Source organism: Protopterus annectens, chromosome 1.part0, assembly GCF_019279795.1.
Source record: "Protopterus annectens isolate FY-2018-M chromosome 1.part0, PAN1.0, whole genome shotgun sequence".
NCBI classification, from domain to species: Eukaryota; Metazoa; Chordata; order Ceratodontiformes; family Protopteridae; genus Protopterus; species Protopterus annectens.
The window spans coordinates 1,306,096,670-1,306,118,931 of record NC_056725.1 but is presented as its reverse complement, the minus strand read 5'-3'; the positions used below and the strand labels follow the sequence as shown (position 1 = coordinate 1,306,118,931).

The following is a 22,262-nucleotide window of genomic DNA, read 5'->3' as shown; positions in this document are numbered from 1 at the left end:
TGCTGCTGGAAGTGATCACTTAACAAGTGAAGGGGATCAAAGCTCTTGCCTTTGATTTGAAATTGAATCCTGCTTCTTTGTCAGTTCCAGCATCTTCCAGGGCTCCATTACATTATTGACTTGTCCAGGTACTTCACTGTTTAGTAAGTAAAAGAGGAGGTTGTTGGACTGGTTTGTTCATCACTCCTTCCACTGTACTGTCTTACTGCTGCATGGTAGCCCAAAATAGTCTGGTTCCAAACCCCTTGAATCCCCCCAACTCAAGACTATTTTTATCTGAGCATTGTAATCCATTACATGGTCTCAAAGACCTTATTTTAATTGGAAAGGAAGGAGGGATCTTTGAGGTTTGCTTTCAACCTTTGCATGTGAGCCTAGTACCTTGTATCATGTGCTCTGTTGTTCTGTTGCAAGTGCTGTTTAAACAATTGTCTTTCAGAGTCTGCCGTTAATGTATTTTTAACTCTGCTGTTTATATGTCAAAACCACTCACCATCTTCAAATAATGTAGAACATGCATGATGAAAAAGTACAAGCAGGAAATTCTCTGAGAGACTGCTAGGCTATAGAGAGGAAGACGGGACTTGAATCTTTAAACTGAAGAACCTGTCAACTGAACAGTTGCCTGATTTGTGTTCTCCTTAATTCATGTAGATGTTTTAGATCACAGGATTTAACATCAAAATAGGTTTGGAGGCCAGTTTGCTGTTCACTGCGTGTGCAGTTTTATATGTAGTAGAGTGTTAAGCTGGAAGTTTATTTTTTCTTGTACTGCATACTGTTGGATGTTGATGGGATTATAAACTTTGAATGCTTGAGACTTAGATGCTTGCCTTTTAAGTAATGAAACACTGCAATACTGCCTTGTAAGAAGAGATCATTCTTGATTAGCCAAAAGTCTTTTTTGTAATTCTAATGACAACTGACACTTTTCTTTTTTTCTGACCTAGTGAGTGCTGTGGTTCCCTGGAGTACTACGACAAGGCTTTTGACAGAGTAACAACAAGGACTGAAAAACCTCTGAAGAGCATCAAGAGGATATTCCATACAGTGACTACCACAGATGACCCTGTTATAAGAAAGGTACAGAGTAGCTACAGTGCATTAACTGATAACTTGTAGTTGTTCATAGCTGAATGAATGAATGAAAGGCACTAGGACTAAACAGTATATGTTCTTAACTTGATCATTGCTGCAGTAGCCTAAGCTGTATGCATTTTGTCCTGCCAAGGGCATAACAACTGGCCAGCTTTTAAAGCTTGAATGCATCTATGCACCCAAACAGGTTAGTCAGTTTGGGTACCAAACCCTTAAGAGCATTCCTGCTACAGAAGAGAAAACTCCCTTCTACAGGTTTCAGAATATTGACATGTGCCTAAAGCTGTACCTTGGCTGGAAAGATGAGTTCACTTCAGGGGAAAAAATAACTTATTTTTTATGTACTCCAAGTTAATTATAGATGGGAAAAAAATGACTGACAATCTTGTGTACCTTATGCTGTTGCATATGTGAGTGTCACTTGCATTTATTTGCTTTGTTTTAAAAAGTTGAAAGATGTTTTAAACTAATTTTGTTTTAGGGGGATTGGGGTGCATGTGTTAAGTTCTCTTTACTGTATGTGTGTGTGTTTTTTTTTCTGGGGAGGGCACTTTTTGATACTTAACTGGTTTTACTGATTGTTGCTGATAAGTTTACCTAGGAATCTTGTATAATTTTGGCTTGACCATTGAAAAGCCTACTGGTTCCTTGATACCAACTTCCAGCCACACAAAAAAAATGAATTAAAAGTGTTTGCCAGCACAGCAGACTTCTGAACTGTCTCAGCTGCAGGTAGTTAACTATGGAGTGTCCAAAACTGGTTCTCTCTCTGGTGTAATCCTACAGCCATCATGGGCCAAGGATTGGACTTGCTTTCTGCAGCTGTTGGAGTGCCCTTGGTGGGCAGGGGATAGCCACTGTTGTTGGCCTTATTTAAAAAAAAAAAAAAAAAAAAAGTGCAGATAATGTTTCTGTCAGTCAGAAGATTGTGCCCTTTTCTATGGGAAGCTGTGGCTAGCAACTCTGTTTTTTCAGAAGTCCAGCCAAATAGGGAAAAAAAACTGAATTGTATGTCTTCTCCTGTCTGAGTTACACTGGATAGGAGTAATTTACTAGCTCAGGATTTTCTGCAGGCTGGGAACCCCTATTGTATGGCTGTTTCTGTTAAAAGAAAAAGAAGTTTGTCATTTTCAGAAGAGGTTAATATTGTTGAATTCAGAATGATAGCACTGGGACAGATAAAGTGGTTTCTCCTCAGAATTTAGATTCTGATTTTGAGGAGCGTATGGCCTTTGTCAGTCCTATTGAATTATTGTTTTTTTTTTAGACTAGACTATTTCCAGAATGAGTCCATTCTTTCTGTTGGGAAATGATGATTCTCAGTCCCTCAAAGTATTATGATTTGCTACAACCAGAATGTTCAGAACCCTTCCTATTAGGATATTTTTGCCACTTCCTGTAATTTCCCTGATAATCAACCTGCTTCTTCTATTTAAAAAAAAAAAAAAAAAAGATAAAAAACAGAAGAACCCTCTATAGTCTAGTTTTTTATGCACTCTTCTTAGAGCTGATCCAGCAGCTATTGCTTTAATGAATTCAGCTGCTGTTCCACTTTCAGTTAACACTAAGCCAACACCTTCTGACAAACAAGGCATGAAAATTTATTATGGCTACTTGTGAGAATGAGGAAAGTTTTGGCGTTGGTTGCTGTTGTGAGGAAAAATCTGTTTTGTGTAATTTGGGTTCTGCTGTTTTTCAAGTCACACTTCATTGCTTAAAATGTGCATATAACTACTGATGTCACATCCAAGTCTGCTGCATTCTCGTTTGCCTGGCTGCATTTTCAAAACCTCCCAAAGAGTGTCAGAAATTAAATTTTGAATAAAGAACTAGTTTTTCGACTTCTGCTGCTGAGGTTAAGTATAATGAGAAGGCAAGCTGATTCTAGGATCTGAGTTTTTTTTAGCCTTCCTTCTCCAAATTTTCCAAGGAATTGTATGCTCCTGTGATGCCTCACCACTGGCCCAGTTGTCAAGGAGCTTAAATCCTCACCACTTGCACCAGTGGGGGACGTGCACTGGGAATATGACAAGTACACACACAGTATTTCCAGATGCAGCTCTCTGCATCAAGTGCAGTTTCCATTAAGACCGCATAGAGACCACTGTTAGTCCGGGGCTGGTGCCTCCCTCTTTCTCCAGATCCCCCATAAGACTCCCCATTGGCACAGCTATAGAATTAAGATTGCAGCTGAGTGACCAAGCCAAGACATCCTGCACCCTCTCTGTCCAACCAGTGCTTTGTGTCCCTGCCCAAGTAGCTGCCCCCCCCACCCCACCCCCACACACACACCTGGGAAAGGCTGGCACAGGTTTATTAGCTATGCCCCCTTCTGCCCAGACTATAAGGTAGATGTTCTTCATCTCACATTGCTGCAGTCCTAACACTTGGGTAGTCCGCTGTCCCAACACTTGGGTAGTCCGCTGTCCCTCGGTCGGCCCGAATATCAGAGTATAAGGCTGACGTCGGTCAAGGCGCATTTGACTGACATCAGAACGTCAGGGTACAAATGCGCATGACCGACGTCATATCCTCAGTCTTTTTTGCAGCATGGTCCGATGCAGAAGCAGTGTTGCAAGTGCCGTTCGGCGTTCTGAAATTTTGCTAATTCGGAGTTTCTGACCCGAAGTCAGAGTTGGTTAAGTACCCGTTGGGGAATATTTTGGTTTTTTCTTGCCTCAGTGGTTTACCGGATGTCAGAAAAAGTGAATAACTGTATTTCTTGTGGGAAACAGATACCGCATAGGGATTACCATAATTTGTGTATACCTTGTTTGGGACCTGAGCACGACGTTGTTGGGTGTCGTTTTTGTGCTAGGTTCAATAAACGCACTATAAAGCGTAGGTTGGATTGTGCCAGGTTGGTCTTTGGGAAGCGGTGCAATTACAATATGCCGTCGGATGCTCCGTCGCCGGCTTCCTCAAAGAAGCGCAAGGACAAGGCAGTTAAACCTAGGTTAGAGGAGTCGTCCGAACCGGACGCCGGTTCTTTAGAGGCTTCAGTGGAACCGGTGGTTCCGACGGAGGCCTCTCTGGAGTCCCAGGGAGAAACTGTGTTTTTACAGGATGTGGCCTCCCAGGAGGCAGGTCAGGCTGTAGGGGCTTCTCAGGTAACTGTACTCCCCTCCCTTCCTAAGGTGTCTAGGCCCTCTCTTTCTGCTTCCAAGGCTTCTCCTAGAGGCAGGTCTAGTTTTGCTTCTGTGGGTGTCACTCCTAGTTCTTCAGGTTCAGTGCCCAAGAAGCACATGCTTAAAATGGCAGAAGATTTAATTACTTTGATTAGAGGCTCTATGCCCCCTCCTGATAAGAGGCCTAGGATGGAACCTGTGTTGGGGGATTATGAGCAGGCTTCGGATGTGTCTGAGTCTTCGGCTGAAGACTTGCAGGAGTATTCTCATTATTCTGATTCTGATGTGGATGATTCTACTCCTTCTGCTTCTCCTCCTGAGGATTTTTCTTTTTCAGAGACCCTTCACTCCATGAGAGAGCATTTTAAATGGGAAGGTCAGGATTTCTCTGATTCCAGGAAAAGGCTTAGGGAATTTTTGTTTTTACCCCAGCATAGGCCTTTAGCTATACCTCCTGTTCTGGATGTGGTGGAAGATGTGTTTGCAGAGGCTTCTCTTAATCCTGATTCTTTGCCTCCTGCTCCTGTTAAACCAGATAGGTATTACAGGGTGCCTGAAGTTCATAAGTATCTTTTTAAGAGTCCTAGGGCAGACCCAGAAACTGTTAGCCAGGGGCCTAAGGGTGTTAAGGCTTCTGTTGTCAAGAATCCAGTTCTGGCAGATAAAGAGGCCAGGGCCTTGGATAGGTGGGGAAAGAAAGTTTGTACTTCTTCCACTCTAGCCATGAGAGCTTTGAATTGCCAATTTCACATGTTGAAATATCAAAATTATCTCCTTTCACAGTTGAAATCTAAGGTTGATGCTCTGGCGGAAGGTATTGATTGTAAAGAGTTACAAGATTTAGTACATGTTTCTGAACAGGTGGGTAAGCATTCTTTGCAATGTGGTTTTGATGCTGTTCAGGCCTCGTCTAGGGTGCCTGCCACTGGGTCAGTTCTTCGCAGGCATGCCTGGCTGAGGGATCAAAATTTATCTGACCATGTTAAAACTAGGATTTTGGATGCCCTTTGCAATCTGATGTCTTGTTTGGTTCTCCTGTTGAGGCAGTTTTAAAGAAAATGGAAGACAAGGCTAAGTCTATGCAGACTGTTAAAGATTTTTTGCAGGTTCAGCCTCCAAAGTTTAGTAGAAATTGGCCTACTAAAGGGTGGACGTATCCTTCTTATGATTCCCAGTCTAGGGGTAGATCTAGGCGTGGCAGGGGCAGAGGTCAGGGCTCTTTCAGGCCTAGAACAGGGAGTTCTCCTGCACAGTCTTCGGTGAGGGCAGGGGTCAGTCCTTTCGTAAACAGACCCAATGACCTACCTTTTCAGCTGCCAGAACCTTCTCGCCTGGCAGCACCTTTGGGAGGAAGGTTGGCACTTTTCAAAGAAAATTGGAGTTTGATTACCCAAGACAGATGGGTACTGGATATCATACATCACGGTTACAGGTTTTATTTCCATACCTTGCCTCCTTTCAAAGGCATGCCAGACATTCCTCCTCAACAAAGAATAGAGGCTCACAAGCAAATTTCTCTGTTACTCCAAATAGGGGCCATACAGCCGGTTCCTATGCCAGAAAGGGGCCTAGGATTTTATTCTCGCCTGTTCCTTGTGCCAAAAAAGGGGAACACGTGGAGACCAATTTTGGATTTATCTATCCTCAACACTTATCTGGACATTCCCAAGTTCAAAATGTTGACGTTACAACAGCTTTTACCTCTACTGAGCAAGGATCACTGGATGGTAACTTTGGATCTCAAGGAGGCTTACCTTCATGTTCCTATCAGGCTAAGTTGCAGGAAATATCTGCGTTTTCGGACTGGGACTTCTCGCTATCAGTTCTCTGCATTGCCCTTTGGCTTATCTACTGCCCAGAGTATTTACGAAAGTTCTGGCTCCAGTGATAGCTTTCTTCAGGCTAAAAGGAATACAAATCTATCCTTATTTGGACGATTGCCTGATTCTGGCTCAAGGAAGGGACGAGCTTCTTCGTCATTTGGAATATGTGATAGCAGTGCTAAGATGCCTGGGGTATTCTGTGAGCGAAATAAAGTCCATTCTAGTACCCTCTCAAGTCATGTGCTTTCTGGGTGTAAGACTGAATACAGCATCCCAGATGGCCTGTCTAACCCTGGACAAACAAAAGAATCTTTCCCTTTACTTCCATCATCTATCTCTTCAGTCCGGGCTGACTGCAAGGACAGTCCTTCAAGCCTTAGGGTTCATGGCATCTTGTATTCTGGTGCTTCCCAATGCCAAACTGCATATGAGGAAGTTGCAATGGTATCTCAAAATGTATGGACACAGCACTGCCAGCATCTGGACACTGTCATTCAAATAATACCTTGCATTCAAAAGGAATTTTTGTGGTGGGCTCAGGAATGTCACCTAAACAAGGGACTCTCTGTGACCCGGCCAGAGGCGAGTCAAATTTTAACGACAGATGCCTCAGACAAAGCTGGGGAGCTCATCTAAACGGAAAGTGGATACAAGACAAGTGGCCTGTCAGACTACAGCATCTACATATCAACTTGAAGGAGATGTTAGCAGTCCAGTTTGCATTAATAGCTTTCAAGGATTTACTTCTTCCAGGGCAGGTGTTGATTCTAACAGACAACACAACTGTCATGTGGTACATCAACAAGCAAGGGGGAACTCATTCTTATCCTCTATGCAGGCAAGCAATGATTTTGTGGGAGACTGCTCTCAGTTTACAACTAAGTCTTCAGGCAAGGTTTCTGCCGGGAGCACAGAACTCCTTAGCAGATGTGTTAAGCAGACAAATCATGGATCCCCACGAGTGGAAACTGGATCTTCATGTATTTCAGAATTTGACAGTGTCCTGGGGAACTCCAGACATAGATCTGTTCGCTTCTCCACTAAACCACCAGCTGCCAAAGTTTTGCACAAAGCGGTTTCATCCCACAGCTTGGAAAGTGGATGCTCTTTCTTTCAGTTGGAAAAATCTTCATGTGTATGCCTTTCCACCTCTGCCTCTCCTCCCAAAGGTACTTCTAAAGGCCAGACAGGACGAGCCAAGGATGATTTTGATAGCTCCAGATTGGCCTCGACAGCACTGGTACCCATTACTGAGAAGTCTAGTACAGAAGCCTCCGTGGCCTTTGCCTTTGATTCCACATCTGTTGTCCCAGGAGGACAGTCATTTGCTCAGTGTCAAACTTCACTCTCTTCACCTAACAGCATGGCATATTCTGTTTTAAACCATAGATGGTCTCAACTTCCACAACAAGTTTTGAATGTGATTTTGGAAGCTAGAAGGCCTAGTACAAGGAAAGTGTACGCAGATAAATGGAAGAGATTTTTATTTTGGAGTGCAGCTAAGGATTTGGATGTTTCTGAGCCTGATTTAAGTGTGGCTCTTCAATATCTTACTGAGTTATTGGACAAAGGTTTGTCCTTCTCTTCTATTAAGATTCATGCTGCAGCAATTTCAGCTCACTATGACTGTGATCCACCATTGTTTTCTCATCCTTTGTTCAAGCAATTTCTTAAAGGGGCAAAGAATATAAGACCCCCACGAAGGGCTCCTACTCCTGCTTGGGATCTCAATTTTGTGTTGGAGAAACTCACTCTACAACCTTTTGAGCCTGCAGCTACTGCTGAGTTGAAATATTTGTCATGGAAGACTGCTTTTTTGTTGGCCATTACCTCTGCAAGAAGGGTTTCTGAATTGCAGGCCCTTATGGCAGTTGAGCCTTTCTTAATTTTCCATAAGGATAGGGTATCTTTACGTACTAATCCTTCCTTTATGCCTAAAGTGGTTTCTAGTGTGGCTTTAAACCAAACTATTCATTTGCCTACTTTTTATGCAAATCCCCAAACTAAAGGGGAAAAGATTTTGCACACTTTAGATGTACACAGGCAGTTGCGATATTATTTGGACAGAACTAAAGGGTTCAGACAATCTCAGCAGTTATTAGTTTCTTTTGCTTTGTGCTCTCAGGGCAAGCCCGTGTCAAAACAAACTATTTCTAAGTGGATTGGATTTTGCATTGCTTTCTGTTATTCCCATCATGGCAAAGAGATTCCAGCTGGGATTAGGCCTCATTCCACTAGGGCTACTGCCACTTCAACAGCTTTTTGAGGGGGTGGCTACTAAGGATATTTTGGAGGCAGCCACTTGGAGTTCAGTGCATACCTTCTCTAGGCATTACCACCTTCCACTGTACTCTAAATCCAGGGCTGGTTTTGCCACTGCTGTGTTGCAGGGCATTTTGGCAGCTCCTGCTTCATTATAGTTTAGCCATCCTCCCTTACCTCTGCTTTGGGATTCTACCCAAGTGTTAGGACTGCAGCAATGTGAGATGAAGAACATAGTACAGTTTTGTACCTACCATAAATGTAGATGTTCAAGATCCACATTGCTGCAGTCCAAACCCTCCCTCCTCCCCTCTGTAGTTTGAGGTGGTTGTGTGGGTTGGGTTATCCATCTGAGGTATAATTGTATATATTGTATATATTGTACATATTTTTGGTGTTAGGCTGGTTGGTTGTTTAGTTGCTGTCTATGGGTTTTGACCTTTCTTTTTAGGGTCTTCTGACATCTGGGGCAAGAAAAGACTGAGGATATGACGTCGGTCATGCACATTTGTACCCTGACGTTCTGATGTCAGTCAAATGCGCCTTGACCGACGTCAGCCTTATACTCTGATATTCGGGCCGACCGAGGGACAGCGGACTACCCAAGTGTTAGGACTGCAGCAATGTGGATCTTCGAACATCTACATTTATGGTAGGTACAAAACTGTACTTTTCCCCTGCCGTGAGGCACTCCTTATCAAATACTTTAAGGCCCTTAAAGGGTGTCCAGTCTTACTGTGTAATATTACTGTTAATGCAAACAGTAGTTTGACCAAAAGCAAGGCTATTAGGAGTGTCCTGCAGTGTCACCAAGTAAATATGCAAGTACTCCCAGAACTTGAATATCTCTGGACAGATCAGCCACACTGAAAGGTTTAAGTATATTTAATAGTAAATATTAAAAAAACAACAAAATACTCAATCTGATGTTGTTAATCTTCGTTCATTCCTTACTGATGGGTTATCGGTTCCACCCTCGGAACTGAGCCAGCCAAATATCAAGCTCGCGTCAGTCAAAAACTCTCGAGCCAAGGTCCTACCCAGAATGCTCTGCTCCCTGTTACCCTGGATCTTGTTTGCCGCGTTGCTGTACAGAGTGTCAAGCCATTCTCTTCAGCTAAGTGTCTAATTTTTTTGAAAGTTTTATATATTGTTTCTACTTTAAATTTTTTCAAACAGTTTCTGGTATTATTCTTCTACCCTATTGTATCCTTACGACTCTCTCCCTTTAGTCTATTTCTCTTTATTACCCTTTTCTTACCTTTCAGGTAATTCTTCATTACCATCGTTGGTAATCCTTCTGCCTTCTCTCTTACCCTTTTGGGTAGCCTTTCCTTCTCTTTTTGGTACTGTTCTTCTCCACATCATTATGTCGGATAAGAAAAGTAGCATTGGCTTTAAGCAGTGGATTGTGGCCGTAAGTTACCGTTTTCCAATGGCCATAACTTGTGTCTATTGTCTGAATGTCTCCCACCTTACTGTGTATCCCCCGTGTGGGATTTTTAGAAGTTTTTTGACCAGAACTCTTAATGAGAGAAAGAACAAATTGATCTTGAAAAGTCTTCTCAAATCTCCTTTCTGTGAGGCTATTTCTGGGTTGGAGGACTCACCCCCTCCTGCTAAACCCCGTAAGAGGCATTCTTTCTCTTCCTCATCGATGTCATTCCCTTCATCTCCCTCTGGAGATCGTAGGGAGTCGACTCATAAGGTGAAATTGAGTGCTGCTTCGACGCTGCCACCTGTGACCCTGTCGGCTCCAGGCTTGGCACCACCTCAGCTGATTCTGGCTCCAGCCATGTCCTCCTTATCGACACCGGCACCGGAGTTCCCGGTGCAGACAATTACGGCTTCGACCGTTCCGTCACAGCCCTTACCGGCACTGTCCATGCAGGTACAATCCCCTTCGGCACCGATGGTACAGTCCCCTTCGGCTCCGAGTATGCCGTTTCTGTCCTCCACAGTGCAGACACTTTCAGCACTGATATATTCTTTGGCGCAGTCCTTTTCGGTACAGTCTTTGTTACCGGTGCAGACACTTTCCTCAGTGACACCATACCCATCGGTGCAGACACTTGCTTTTATAGTGTAGACTGCTTTAACTGCTATGGCGCTGATGTCCTCAGCGCAGACTACTTCCATACCATTTTCTTTGGTGCAGACGTCCTTGGTTCTGGGCTCTGCGCCTCTCCAATTAGCAAGGACCAAGTACTGTCCTTCCTTGGATCCATTTGTTGGTAGCTAATATAGGCCTTTTCTAGAAAGTCCAGAATCACCCTCAGGTTTCTGCATGAGGTTGACCAGGAGACTCTGAGCAAGATGTGTTGCGGCTTGTTGACCAGTTGCTTATGGCCAGAGGTCTCTCTCACCTGAAGTCCACATTCCCTTAGTCAGGTGAACGTACATCTCCTCAAACTCCAACATACACTCCTCCTTCGACTTCCACCCAAGTATCAAAGCCCATTACTGTAACAGCAGCTTCCCTTCTTCCGACTCCAATAGTGGAACTTGCTTTGGAGCTGGAGTCGTCCTTGTGGCCCTCGGTGCACTGGGCATTGGGCTCTTCTCAGGCCAGTGGCTGTGCGGTGGGGGAGGGCATTCTTGGTTCCACGCCAATTTTTTTTCTATGGCACCCTCCAAGAATCCTCCCTCTTTCACACTTCACAGTCCTATTCAGACTCCTGGTCTGGGGGTCGGCTCGTCTGGGCGGGGTGTGACCCCGGTCCCAAGGTTGTCGTGCTCTGTTCCGGGCTCCCATCCCTCCTTGGGTGGGCCAGCCTTCCAGGCGATGGAGAGGGCACTTGCCTCTGCTGGCAAACCCCACATGTCGGAGTCCTCTACCCCCGTCTGTGCTGCAACTCTCAAAAGCCACAACTGCCGGGCACAGGGCACAAAGGCCTTAGGTTCCTCCTCTTCAAGAGACCCCCTCTTTGCAGTCTTCCCCAGAACCTCCCACTGAAGAAGTACCACACAAAGCATCGTGCAAGAGGAAGCACATGGACTCCACTGAGGAGTCGTTGACTGAAGATACGGACTTTGATGACGAGGAGGGGTCCCCACGGTCACCTTCTGATGAGGTGTCCGGTGACATCCGTTAGATCCTTGGAGGGGTGACTGGAAGTCCTCTAATCCTTCCTCTGAGAAATCTGTATTCCTGCAGGCCTTTCATGCTCGGCCCCCTACCTCCTGGATTACCATGCCGGCCGAAGAGCTCATCTAGCTCATTGTCCAGCATGCATGGAAGGCTCCTGACACCATGGAAGCAATACCACGGAGGCCTGATAAAATCTTATCGCCCCCAGCTGAGCATTCCCATTGGTCAAGAGGTCTTCCAGTAGATGCCGTGTTTTTAAACCTTCCACGCACTTCACAACTGAATGCTCCTTTAGGCGGAAAGATTGATCTGCAGGCCAAAAACTGGAAACTCATTGCCCAGGACAAATGGGTTTTAAATATAGTGTCCCAAGGATACAGATTTAACTTCCACTCCTTACCAACACCAAGCTGGTGGCCAGATCTACCCCCAAATCAGTGGGCAGAGGCCCAAACTGAAGTACTCTCTCTCTTAAGCATGGGGGCTATTCAGTTGGTTCCAGAAGAGGAAAAGGGACAAGTTTCTATTAGAGACCTTTTCTGGTACCCAGAAAAGGCAATACATTGTGTCCTATCCTGGAACTTTCTACTCTAAATACCTTTCTCATGATTCCAAAATTCAAGATGCTGACTCTTCACCAGCTGCTTCCTATGCTAGGCAAGGATGCATGGTTGGCAACACTAGACTTTAAAAGAAGTATACCTGCACATCCCTATCAGGGAGTGTTGCAGAAGATACCTACGCCTCAAAGTAGGCAACATGCACTGTCAGTTCTCTGTACTGCCCTTTGGCTTATCTACTGTGCCCAGGGTATTCATAAAGTGCCTAGCTGCAGTCATTGCATTCTGCAGGCAAAGAAATATTCAAATATATCCATACCTGGACGATTGTCTAATTCAGGCAGAAAGCCAGGACATACTTTTGAATCATCTGGCCTTTGTTCAAAGGGTACTGACTTGTCTGGGGTACATGATAAACGAAAAGAAATGGTACCCTGTCAACAAATTATATTCCTGGGAGCAAGCTTGAATAAAACTTCCCACATGGCTTTCCTCACGCCAGAGAAACGGACTCGTTTGGCAACCTACTTCAAACAAGTGGCCACAAAAACCCAGTTATCTGCAAGGCAAATACTGCAGGCCTTGGGGTTCATGGCCTCCTGCATTCTTCTAATTCCATATGCAAGGCTGCATATGAGGAAACTGCAATGGTGCCAATATTCAAAGGCTCTAGAAGCTATGATTCCTGTCGTACCTTGTCTTCGCCTGGAGTTCCTTTGGTGGGCAGAGGCCTGCCACCAAAACAAGGGACTACCATTCACACTACCCCCTGCCGCCCAAACCTTAACAGATGCATCAGACTATGCATGGGGGGCTCAGCTGGCAGGGAAGTGCATTCAGGTCAAATGGAACCCAAGTCAAATGCACCTACACATAAATCAAAAGGAAATGTTAGCTGTACAGAGTGCTCTGACAGCCTTCAAGGACCACATTCTTCCAGGACAACTAATGGTAAAGACGGACAACACCACGGTCATGTGGTACATAAACAAGCAGGGGGGGTACACATTCTTACCCCCTCTGCAGACTAACCATGGCATTGTAGAACACAACCTTGAGCCTACCAAGTGAATCTACAAGCACTTTTCCTGCCAGGAAAACTAAATACACTGGCAGATGGACTAAGCAGAAACCTCAGGGACCCACACGAGTGGAAACTGGAGCCAAGGATTTTCAACATGTTGACAAGCAAATGGAGGAGCCCAGATACAGACCTGTTTGCCTCCCCCCAGAACCATCAATTGGACAAATTTTGTACAAGGATTCCCCACAAACTAGCTTGGAAAGTGGATGCTTTGTCTTTCAGATGGAAAAAACAGTATGCCTTTCCTCCTCCTCTGCTCTCCAAGGTACTACTAAAGATCAAACAGGACAAGCTAAGGATGATTTAAATTGCACCAGACTGGCCACGCCAACACTGGTACCCCTCCTGCGCAGTGTGTCATGCTTGGCCCCATGGCACCTGCCTCAGACTTCTTCCCTGTTGTCTTAGCAGGAGAACCAGATTCTGCACCCTCAGCTGCAAACCCCGAACCTAGCAGCCTGGCTAATCACCTAATCTCTCCTTTACCACCCCTCAGTAACTCAGTGATGGATATCATTTTAGAGGCTAGGAGGCCTAGTACTAGAAAATCTTATGCTGCAAAATGGAAAAGATTTTGTACCTGGAACCAGTCTCAAGGGATGAGCGCAGCAGTGCCCAATTTACCTCAGATTCTATAATAATTGACTGAGATGCTTCATAAGGGCTTGCCCTTTTCCTCCATCAAGATTTATGCCTCAGCCATTTCAGCTCATTATAGCACAGAGCCTCCCCTCTTCTGTCACCCACTGCTCAAGCAGTTCCTCAGAGGGGCCAAAAATTTAAGACCACTAATGAGAGCTCCAGCTCCAGCTCCAGCCTGGGACCTTAACTTTGTTTTGGAGAAACTCAGTCTTCCTCCTTTCGAGCCAGCTGCTACTGCAGATTTAAAGTTCCTTTCCTGGAAAACAACTTTCCTTTTAGCAATCACTTCTGCAAGAAGGGTATCCGAGTTAAAGGGCCGTATGGCAGTGGAGCCTTTCATCATCTTTCATGCAGACAGGGTGTCCCTCAGAACCAATCCCTCCTTCATGCCCAAGGTGGTATCCAGTGTGGCTCTTAACCAGTCCATTCATTTTCCTACCTTCTTTCCTAACCCACAGAACAAAGGGGAACGGATACTGCACTCCTTAGACGTGCGCAGACAACTTAGATTCTACTTGGACAGGACTAAACCTCAAAGGAAATCTGATCAACTGCTGGTGGCATTTGCTGCAGGGACAGAGGGGAAAGCTATTTCAAAGCAAACCATTTCAAAATGGATAGGCCACTGCATTAATTTCTGCTATAAGCACCATGGAAAACCTATCCCACAGGGCATCGGACCCCATTCAACCAGGGCTGCATCTACCTCTACAGTCTTTCTCAGGGGCGTCCCTACAAGGAGCATCCTAGAAGCTGCTACCTGGAGTTCTGTACATACTTTCACAAAGCATTATCATTTGCCAATTTTCTCTAAATCCAGAGCTGGTTTTGCCACAGCAGTCTTGCAGGAGCTTATAGCTGGTCCTAATTCTATTTAAATTCCTCCTCTCAACCTTAGCTTTGGAAATCTACCCAAATGTAATGACTGCAACAGTGAAATATGAACATAGTACAGTTGTGTACACTTACATAAATGTAGATGTTCGAGTGTATTCACTGTTGCAGTCCTGGTTACCCTTCCAACAGTCCCTTTTCTTATTTGGGCTATATCTCTACTCTCACTTACTATGCTCAAAAAGCTTTTTGGTGTATTTGCTTTTTTGTTGGCAGTATATCCTTGTGTTATAGATTTAATTGCTTCCCATTAGTGGGGCACCTGACACCTGGGGCAAGAAAAACTGATGTAATGGCGTCGGCTGCATGTTTTATACCCTTGACGACCTGACGTCATGGAAGAAGGGACAGCAACCGACGCAGGACTCAAGACTTTGTTAATCAGGCCGACTGAGGGCTACTGCAGGCAGATAACCCAAATGTAATGACTGCAACAGTGAATACACTCTAGCATCTACATTTATGGTAAGTGTACACAACTGTACTTTATCATAAGACGACATGCCTAGCTTGCGAGTACAGTCCCTCCCAGACCATGTCAAATCCAACCTCCTGGACGCTGCTTTGGATAAAGATTTTCTCTTTGGTCCCAAGGCTGAAGCTGTACTCAAGGAAATGGAACCCAGGCTGAAGCTGTACTCGAGGAAATGGAAGACAAGGCCAAGTCCATGCAGACTGTTAAGAACTTTCTTCAGGTCAAGCCTCCTCCCTGCAAAAGAAACTACCCCACAAAACATTGGTCCTTTCCTTCCCAACCCAGTGCTAGGTAAAGAAAGCCTTGTGGGGAAAGGAAATGAGCCAAAGACTACGCCAGTGGCCCAAGCAGTGGCATTCAGAGCTGATTAGGCCAGTAGGCTCACACTCGCAGACCCCTGCCAGGGAGCATCAGTGACTCAGCCATGGCACTCCCTGCCCCCTCCCCTCCCTGTCTCCCTATTGCACTTTCCCTTCCCAAGATAGGAGGCAGGCTGTCACTATTCCACAGAATCTAGGCTCACATTACTAGAGGCCATTTGGGTGCTAAACATTATTTCAAAGGGTTACAAGCTCAAATTCAGGCATTCCTTGGTTCACAGACATTCCACCAAAAGAAAAGAGGCATTGGCCCAAGTAGTTACTGTGCACCCATGGCTCTGTAGAACCAGTACCAGAACACCTACAAGGAAGAGAATTATACTTTGGACTCTTCCTGGTACACAGAAAAGAAGGTACATGGCAGCCAATACTAAACCTGCTAAGACTCGCCCAATTCCTGCTGGTCCCAAAATTCAAGATCAAGAAAAAAAAAAACAAAAAAAAAAAACTTCTACCCATTATCTCTTCCTGATGCTCACTTGGTCACCATACTTTCATGTCCTCGTAGAAGAATGCTATAGAAGCTTTTTACGCTTCAGAGCAAGTACTAGGCACTATCAGTTCTGTGCTCTTCCCTGTGGATAGTCTACTTCAACCAGGGTCTTCATGAAATGGGTAGCCCCTCTAGTAGCCTTCGGCAGAACAAAAGGAATTCAGCTTTACCCATTTGGACAATTGCCTTATCCATAGGTTCATAGGTTGGTACTAGGCTATCAGCCCTAGGGCCTATACAAGCCTAGCAGTAACAATTCCCTGGTTATTTCTTCCCACAATTTTTACTTCCCTGGACCCCTGTCTAGCAGGGCGACTGACGTGATCCCCGGGGTGAATTTCCTATCTCCCATCCAATCATCAAGGTTCCTTTTGAAGAGGGCCAAGGAGGTGCTCTGTTTGACATGTATGGGCAGTCCATTTCAGAGTATTGGGGAGTCTCTGGGTCAGGAACCTATCCCTCCAGCATGAAGAAGTACTCCATTAACTGTATTGCCTGTAACAGATTTTTACAACGGGGAGGGAATGCCAGGAAGGACTGTATACCTGAGGTGTTTGATTTGCGCTGTAATGTACCGGGCTTGTTGTAAGTTAATGATTTTCGCCTAAAAAGCATTAAGCAAGTGGAAAATGCCACCGCACTAGTCCAGGTCGCTGTTGCGTAGAAGTCACCCCGTCCTGATGCTAGTTGAAGGCTCAGTTATAATAAAAAAAAAAGAACAGCGAGCATTAGCGAAGCTAGAGTTGATGAACCGGCAAGTTTTCTTTACTGTTTCAGAAGTAGGCTCAGCTGAGGGGGAGGGGGAGGTTTTCTTTCAGGAAGGAGCTTCCTGGCTACTGTTACCAGGATGTGCTCTTCCCTCTCTTCGCAGCCAGGGCCAGGTCTTCAGGAGGTGGGCCTTCTCTCTCTCTTCAGTAGAAGGAGTGTGCCTACCTTTCTTCTGTTTCTACTTCTTCAGAGTTAGGTAAGTTTAGCTTCAGTGGGGCCTTCTCCTAGCCCTTTAGGTTCTGTGCCTAAGAAACATATGCTTAAAATGGCAGAAGATTTGATTAGTATGATTAGAGGTTCTGAGTTTTCTCCTCTTTCAGAGTATCCTCCTTATAGAGATTCTGTAGTTTGAACAGTGTTCTCCTTCCCTGGAGTCTCCTGTGGAAGACTTGCAACTTATCCTCCTTATTCTGATCCTGAGGGCATGATTTCTCCAGAGATTTCCCTCTGACTGAGCCTCCTTAGAGGATCCTCTGGATCTCTTTGATGATTTTTAGGGCATAGGCCCTCCTTATACTGATTACTCTGAATGGCTTGAGGGAGCACTTTCTTGAATTACCCCTAGGATCTGTCCTAGAGGCCCCTCCTCCTGTTAATGTGTTGGGAGCCTTTTTGGGAGCCCAGAACCCTGAAGGCTTTCCTTGCCTGAAGCTCCTCCTAAAGCAGACCAGAAACCTGGCCCTGCTCCTGTTACAAACTTGTCTTTCCTAAAACCTAGTTCAGCCTCCTCTGTTTCTCTAAAACAGAAGATAGATCTAAGAAAGAAAGGTGTTAAAACCCTTAACCCAAGCAAACAGTAGGCTGAATTGTCAGTTTGGGGAAAGTGTTAATCTGGATCATAAATTAATACCAAATAGTGATCTTTTCACTAAGTATTGTGAATTGTCGGTTTTATTTGCTAAAATGAATTTTAATTCATGAGTCTGCGGAAGGTGGTAAATTTTCTTGCATTGTGGTTTTATTCTTGTACAATGTGTTTGGGGAAGCAGTTCTTTTGGCTGTTCTGAGCAGCTGCCACTAGTTCTGGTCGAGGCCTGGTGGAGTAGCTGGGCATGGCTAGTTGTGCTGCTAGCAGGATTTCAAGAGTGAGGAGCATGCTTTTTGTCTGATCATGTGAAGCATCTTTAGCCTGTGGAAAGTTTTTTGGACCTGATGTGACAAACTGTTAAAGTGTGGAACTGTTAAAGAAAAAAGCAGTGTAGTAAAAAGTGTGGAACACAAGGGATGGCTATTTTTTGCTGGAGATTCCCAGTGTTTAGTAGCAAGGCTAGAAGTAGGGGCAGAGCTATTCAAGGGAGAAGGGGGGTCTAGGCCTGGAAGCCTGGCTGCTCAGTTAAGGGGTGATCTAGGGCTGGTAGGGGTAGGGCTAGGGTCATTTGCAGAGTGCTGACCTGCTCAGCAGCTCCAGTAAGGGTCTGGGCCTCAAGACCCTTTCATCCTGGCAGCACGTAGAATTGATCTTTTCAGTCTCAATGGGAGATTACTTAAGTTAGATTCACCCAGCAAGATGGTTGGGAGTTACAGAGCCCAGATGGATTCATTGTTTCATTCCTACGAATTGCATAAGGAAAATTTCCTCCACAAAGGTTCAATTAAGCTCACAAGCCCTTTTCTATGTTACTCCAGCTCACAAGCAAATTTCTATGTCCCTGTATCAGAGTTCAGCCATTTAGCCAGTACGCCAGAACCAAAACACCAAGAGGGGCCCTGAATTTTATCTCCCCTCAAAGAAATATACTACTTCTCCCAATAATACCATTCTATCGTTATTGGACAGCTTTCACCTCACAACTCTATCAAGATCACTTTTCTGGAATGTAAACTCTCTCTGCTGTTTACACTACAAGGCAGCTACCACTAAGTTGCAAGCTTACCTCTATGCTGAGCTGTCTCAGGATATTATCATTTCTGGAAATTCTCATTTTCATTCTCTGGGATTTCTCTCTCCATATTCCACTCAATTCTCATTGCAGTGATGGCTTACTTCAGGCTAAAAGGAGTTTCTTTCTTCAGTCTGCTGAAAACTCCTGCCTTCTGATTCAAGAAAAGGAAAACCTTCTACTCCTCAAAAGATAAGTTATAGCATAGCTATGCTAAGAAGAATATCAGTATTCTGTGAGGAGTATTCTCTAGTGGAATCTAAGATACCTTCTGTAGCATGTGGAGACTGAGTACAATGTGCTCTCTGGCCTCAAGTTGTGTACTAAATAAAGACATCTACAGCAGCAGTCCAGACTGAATCTTCTCTCCCCCCTTCTCTTCTTAGTCTACACAATCAACAGATCAACTGGACAGACAGTCTTCAACTTTTCTCTCATCATTCCTTTTTGCATTCTGGTTCTTGGCATCTGCAAGGGTATATGGCAAAAATGCATGGATGCTTAGACATGCCAATTTGACACACACTGTCACTGGATACCTTATCTCTCAATGTATGGACCTTGCACTGAATGTTTGTGGACACCTGTACAAGGGATTGGTGTGACCCGGAAAAGGAACAGTCAGATTCCCGAGATTAGATGCCGGCTACAACTGACTGCCTGGGAGCTTGTCATGCTGACAGGTGGAAAGAAGATACAAGTGCGACAAACTGCCATGAAGACTATATCAACATGGAAGAGACATTAGCAGTCCAGTTTGCATTAATGGCTTCAAGGAGTGCATCAACATTTAGGAGTTGTTAAGAGTTTGTTACAAATACACTTCCGTCATAATGTACATCAACAAAACAGGGGACAACTACAACATATTCTAAGGGGAAACAATTCTATTTTATGAGATCACAGGCAAGCAAGAACAGCTATGAACTCTCTTATGCAGCGGGAGTACAGAACTCTCAGGCAGATGTGTGTAGGATGTGTTTCTCACCTATCCGATGTGTGAAGCAGACAAATGGAAACTGGATCTTCATGTATTTCATGGGAACAGTGGAAAGAAGAAGATCATGTTGTCATTACTAAAACCACCCACTCCACCTTTGCCACAAAAATCTTTTCAAACTTTTTTTCAGGAAAGTTTTGAAGTGGATGCTCTTTCTTTCAGTTGGAGAAATCTTCATGTTTCCACCTCTGCCTCTTTCCTTCTTCCAATGTCTTAACCAAAGGTCAGACAAGCTCCTAAAGGTTTCTGAAAAGTCAGATTCAGATTGGCCCAGGATGATTTGGTACCCTCTACTCCAGTCTGGCCTCGGAGGTACCCTGGCCTTTACCTTTGATTCCACATCTGTTATCTCAGAAGCTCGGGGTCATGCTCATCTGCATCTTCTCTTCTTCTCTCTCTGCTCAATGTCAAGCTTCACTCTCTTGATCTTCTCATCTAAGCATCTTCCTCAACAAGTTTTTAAATTTAACAAGAAGCTAGACAAAGAGACAAAAGGAAATTGTGGCATGAAAAATGTGGAAGATTTTTTATTTTGGGACAGCAAACAAACAATGGAGATTTTTTTAGATTTTTGGGAGTGAGTGTGGCTCTTCAATATCTTACTCTGTTACTGGACAATTCTCTTCCTCTTCTTTCTGAATTATTCATGCAGCAATATTCTCCCTCTGATATTTGTCTTCCACATTGATTCGTTTCAGTTGTTGTTCAAGACCAGTTTCTAGGAGCAAGGAATATAATTTCCCCAGTAGAGCTCAAGGAAAGCCTGCTTGGGATCCTTTTTTTGTGCTAAAAACCTACTCCTACTCTTTTTGAGCCAAGTTTGTACCTTACTCTTGAAATACTTGTGCTTGGCTACTGCTTTTCTGTTGGCTATTACTCTGCAAGAAGTCTTTCAGACTTGCAGGCCCTTATAGCTTACTCACCCTTTTTGGGTTTTGTGGCAGTTATAGCCCTTGGTATTCCTAATGGGATCCTTATCCGTGCGGCCTAATCCTTCCTTTAGTGTAACCAAATTACTACCTATTTGCCTGCTTGCAGTATTCATTTTTAATTTGAGGAAAGGATTTGCTTAAGAACTACAAGATATTTGCACACTTTTGCGTTTTGACAGGACTAAGCGTTTTTTTTAAGCAGTTTTAAGCAATTTTTTTTTTTTTGCTTGAGTTTTGGCAAGCCTGTGTCAAGCAAAACAAATTAAAGTGTGGATTTTTTTTTTGCATAGGGTTTTGTTATTCCCATCATGGCAAGGAGATTCCAGCTGGATTCCAGCCTCATTTCACTATTCCTACTGCCTGCAGGCTATTTTCTAGGGCATTTACCAGGTGGCAATATTTTGATATTTTTATTTTGAGGCAGCTACTTTCTTTGCTCTCTCTCACTTTCTCCAGCATACTCTCTCCTAAGTCTAGAGCTGGTTTGCCACAGCTTTACAAGCAGCTATTTGCATTTTGTCAGCTCCTTTATGATTTGCCAGCCTTTTTAGCCTCCCTTACGGGATTCTACCCAATAGTTAGGCTAGCTGCACTAATGATGAATGACAAGAAGTACAGTTTTGTACCATTCCTTTACCCATAAGGTGTTCCACATTGCATTGGATGCACATTACCCTCCTCCTCCCTCCTTCCCCTGTGTTTAGGGGTGGTTGTGTAGTTATATGTATATGATGATGATTTTATATATTATATTTTTATTTTTGGTATATATAGCCTGTCTTTTTAGGGTTAGGGTGACATCTGGGGCAAGAAAGAAAAAGGGAGAGGATATGGTCGGTCATCGCGCATTAGTACCCTGACGCACTGACGTCAGTCTACGCGCCTGACCGACGCCAGCCATATACTTTGGTATTCGGGCCCGACGGACGGACTACCCAATAGTTAGGACTGCAGCAATGTGGATCCTCGAACATCTACATTTATGGTAGGTACAAAACTGTACTTTTTGTTCATTGTGATGACAAGGTTTAGATCCCTGGAGCATATGGCTCTGAGGGATTGGGATTTCTTTAAGTGGAACATATACAACAACTCAGGGTTTGACATGGCATTGTATGTTAAGCAGAGATCGCCTCTGAGTAGACGATATGCCACGGAGTATAGCTGGAGTTTTTTTTTTTTTGATGGTCAGCATATGGTATCTGCTTTAGGCCTGTGATTCTTTTAGTGAGGTATTTCTGCGGCCTTTCCAGCTGTTGCAGATGTCTTGTGAGGTACATACCAAACTGGGCATTCTACTGTATAATGGGTATAATGAGGGATGAATACAGTGGGACAATGACCTCCTTTTTTCTGGATGAAAAGTCCTTAGTGATGAGGTGTGCCACATAGAAGGATTTCCTGGCTGTTGTGGCAATGTGGTTATCGAAGGTGAGACCACTGTCTACCTGTGTCCCTAAGTCTCTCATCACACTTTCGGTGTTTAGTGTACTGCCACCTATGTGGTAATTCATGGGTACATGATTTTTCCCAAAGGGGATAACTATACATTTCTTGGCATTAAGCTTGAGCCCATGGCTCTGGCACCAAGCATCTGTTTCTGTAAGGCCCTTTTGTAGAATATCAACATCATTTGGGGATTCAATAATGGCTCCCAGTTTGCAGTCATTTGCGAACTTTGTTAGCCAGAGTCCCTTAGTGTTGGCCTGTACTTCAGAGAAGTAGATGCCAAACAAGAGCGGTCCCAGGACT

At 44.3% G+C, this 22,262-nt stretch overlaps 1 protein-coding gene across 1 annotated transcript in view; it reads left to right on the top strand.

The window, feature by feature from the left end:
• EIF3D (eukaryotic translation initiation factor 3 subunit D) overlaps nt 1-22,262 on the top strand; it is a 1,307,751-nt gene that overhangs the window by 594,967 nt on the left and 690,522 nt on the right. Inside the window, 3 exon segments of the mRNA XM_044070941.1 lie at nt 951-963; nt 965-1,013; nt 1,016-1,083. Coding sequence (XP_043926876.1) covers nt 951-963; nt 965-1,013; nt 1,016-1,083 — 130 coding nt within the window.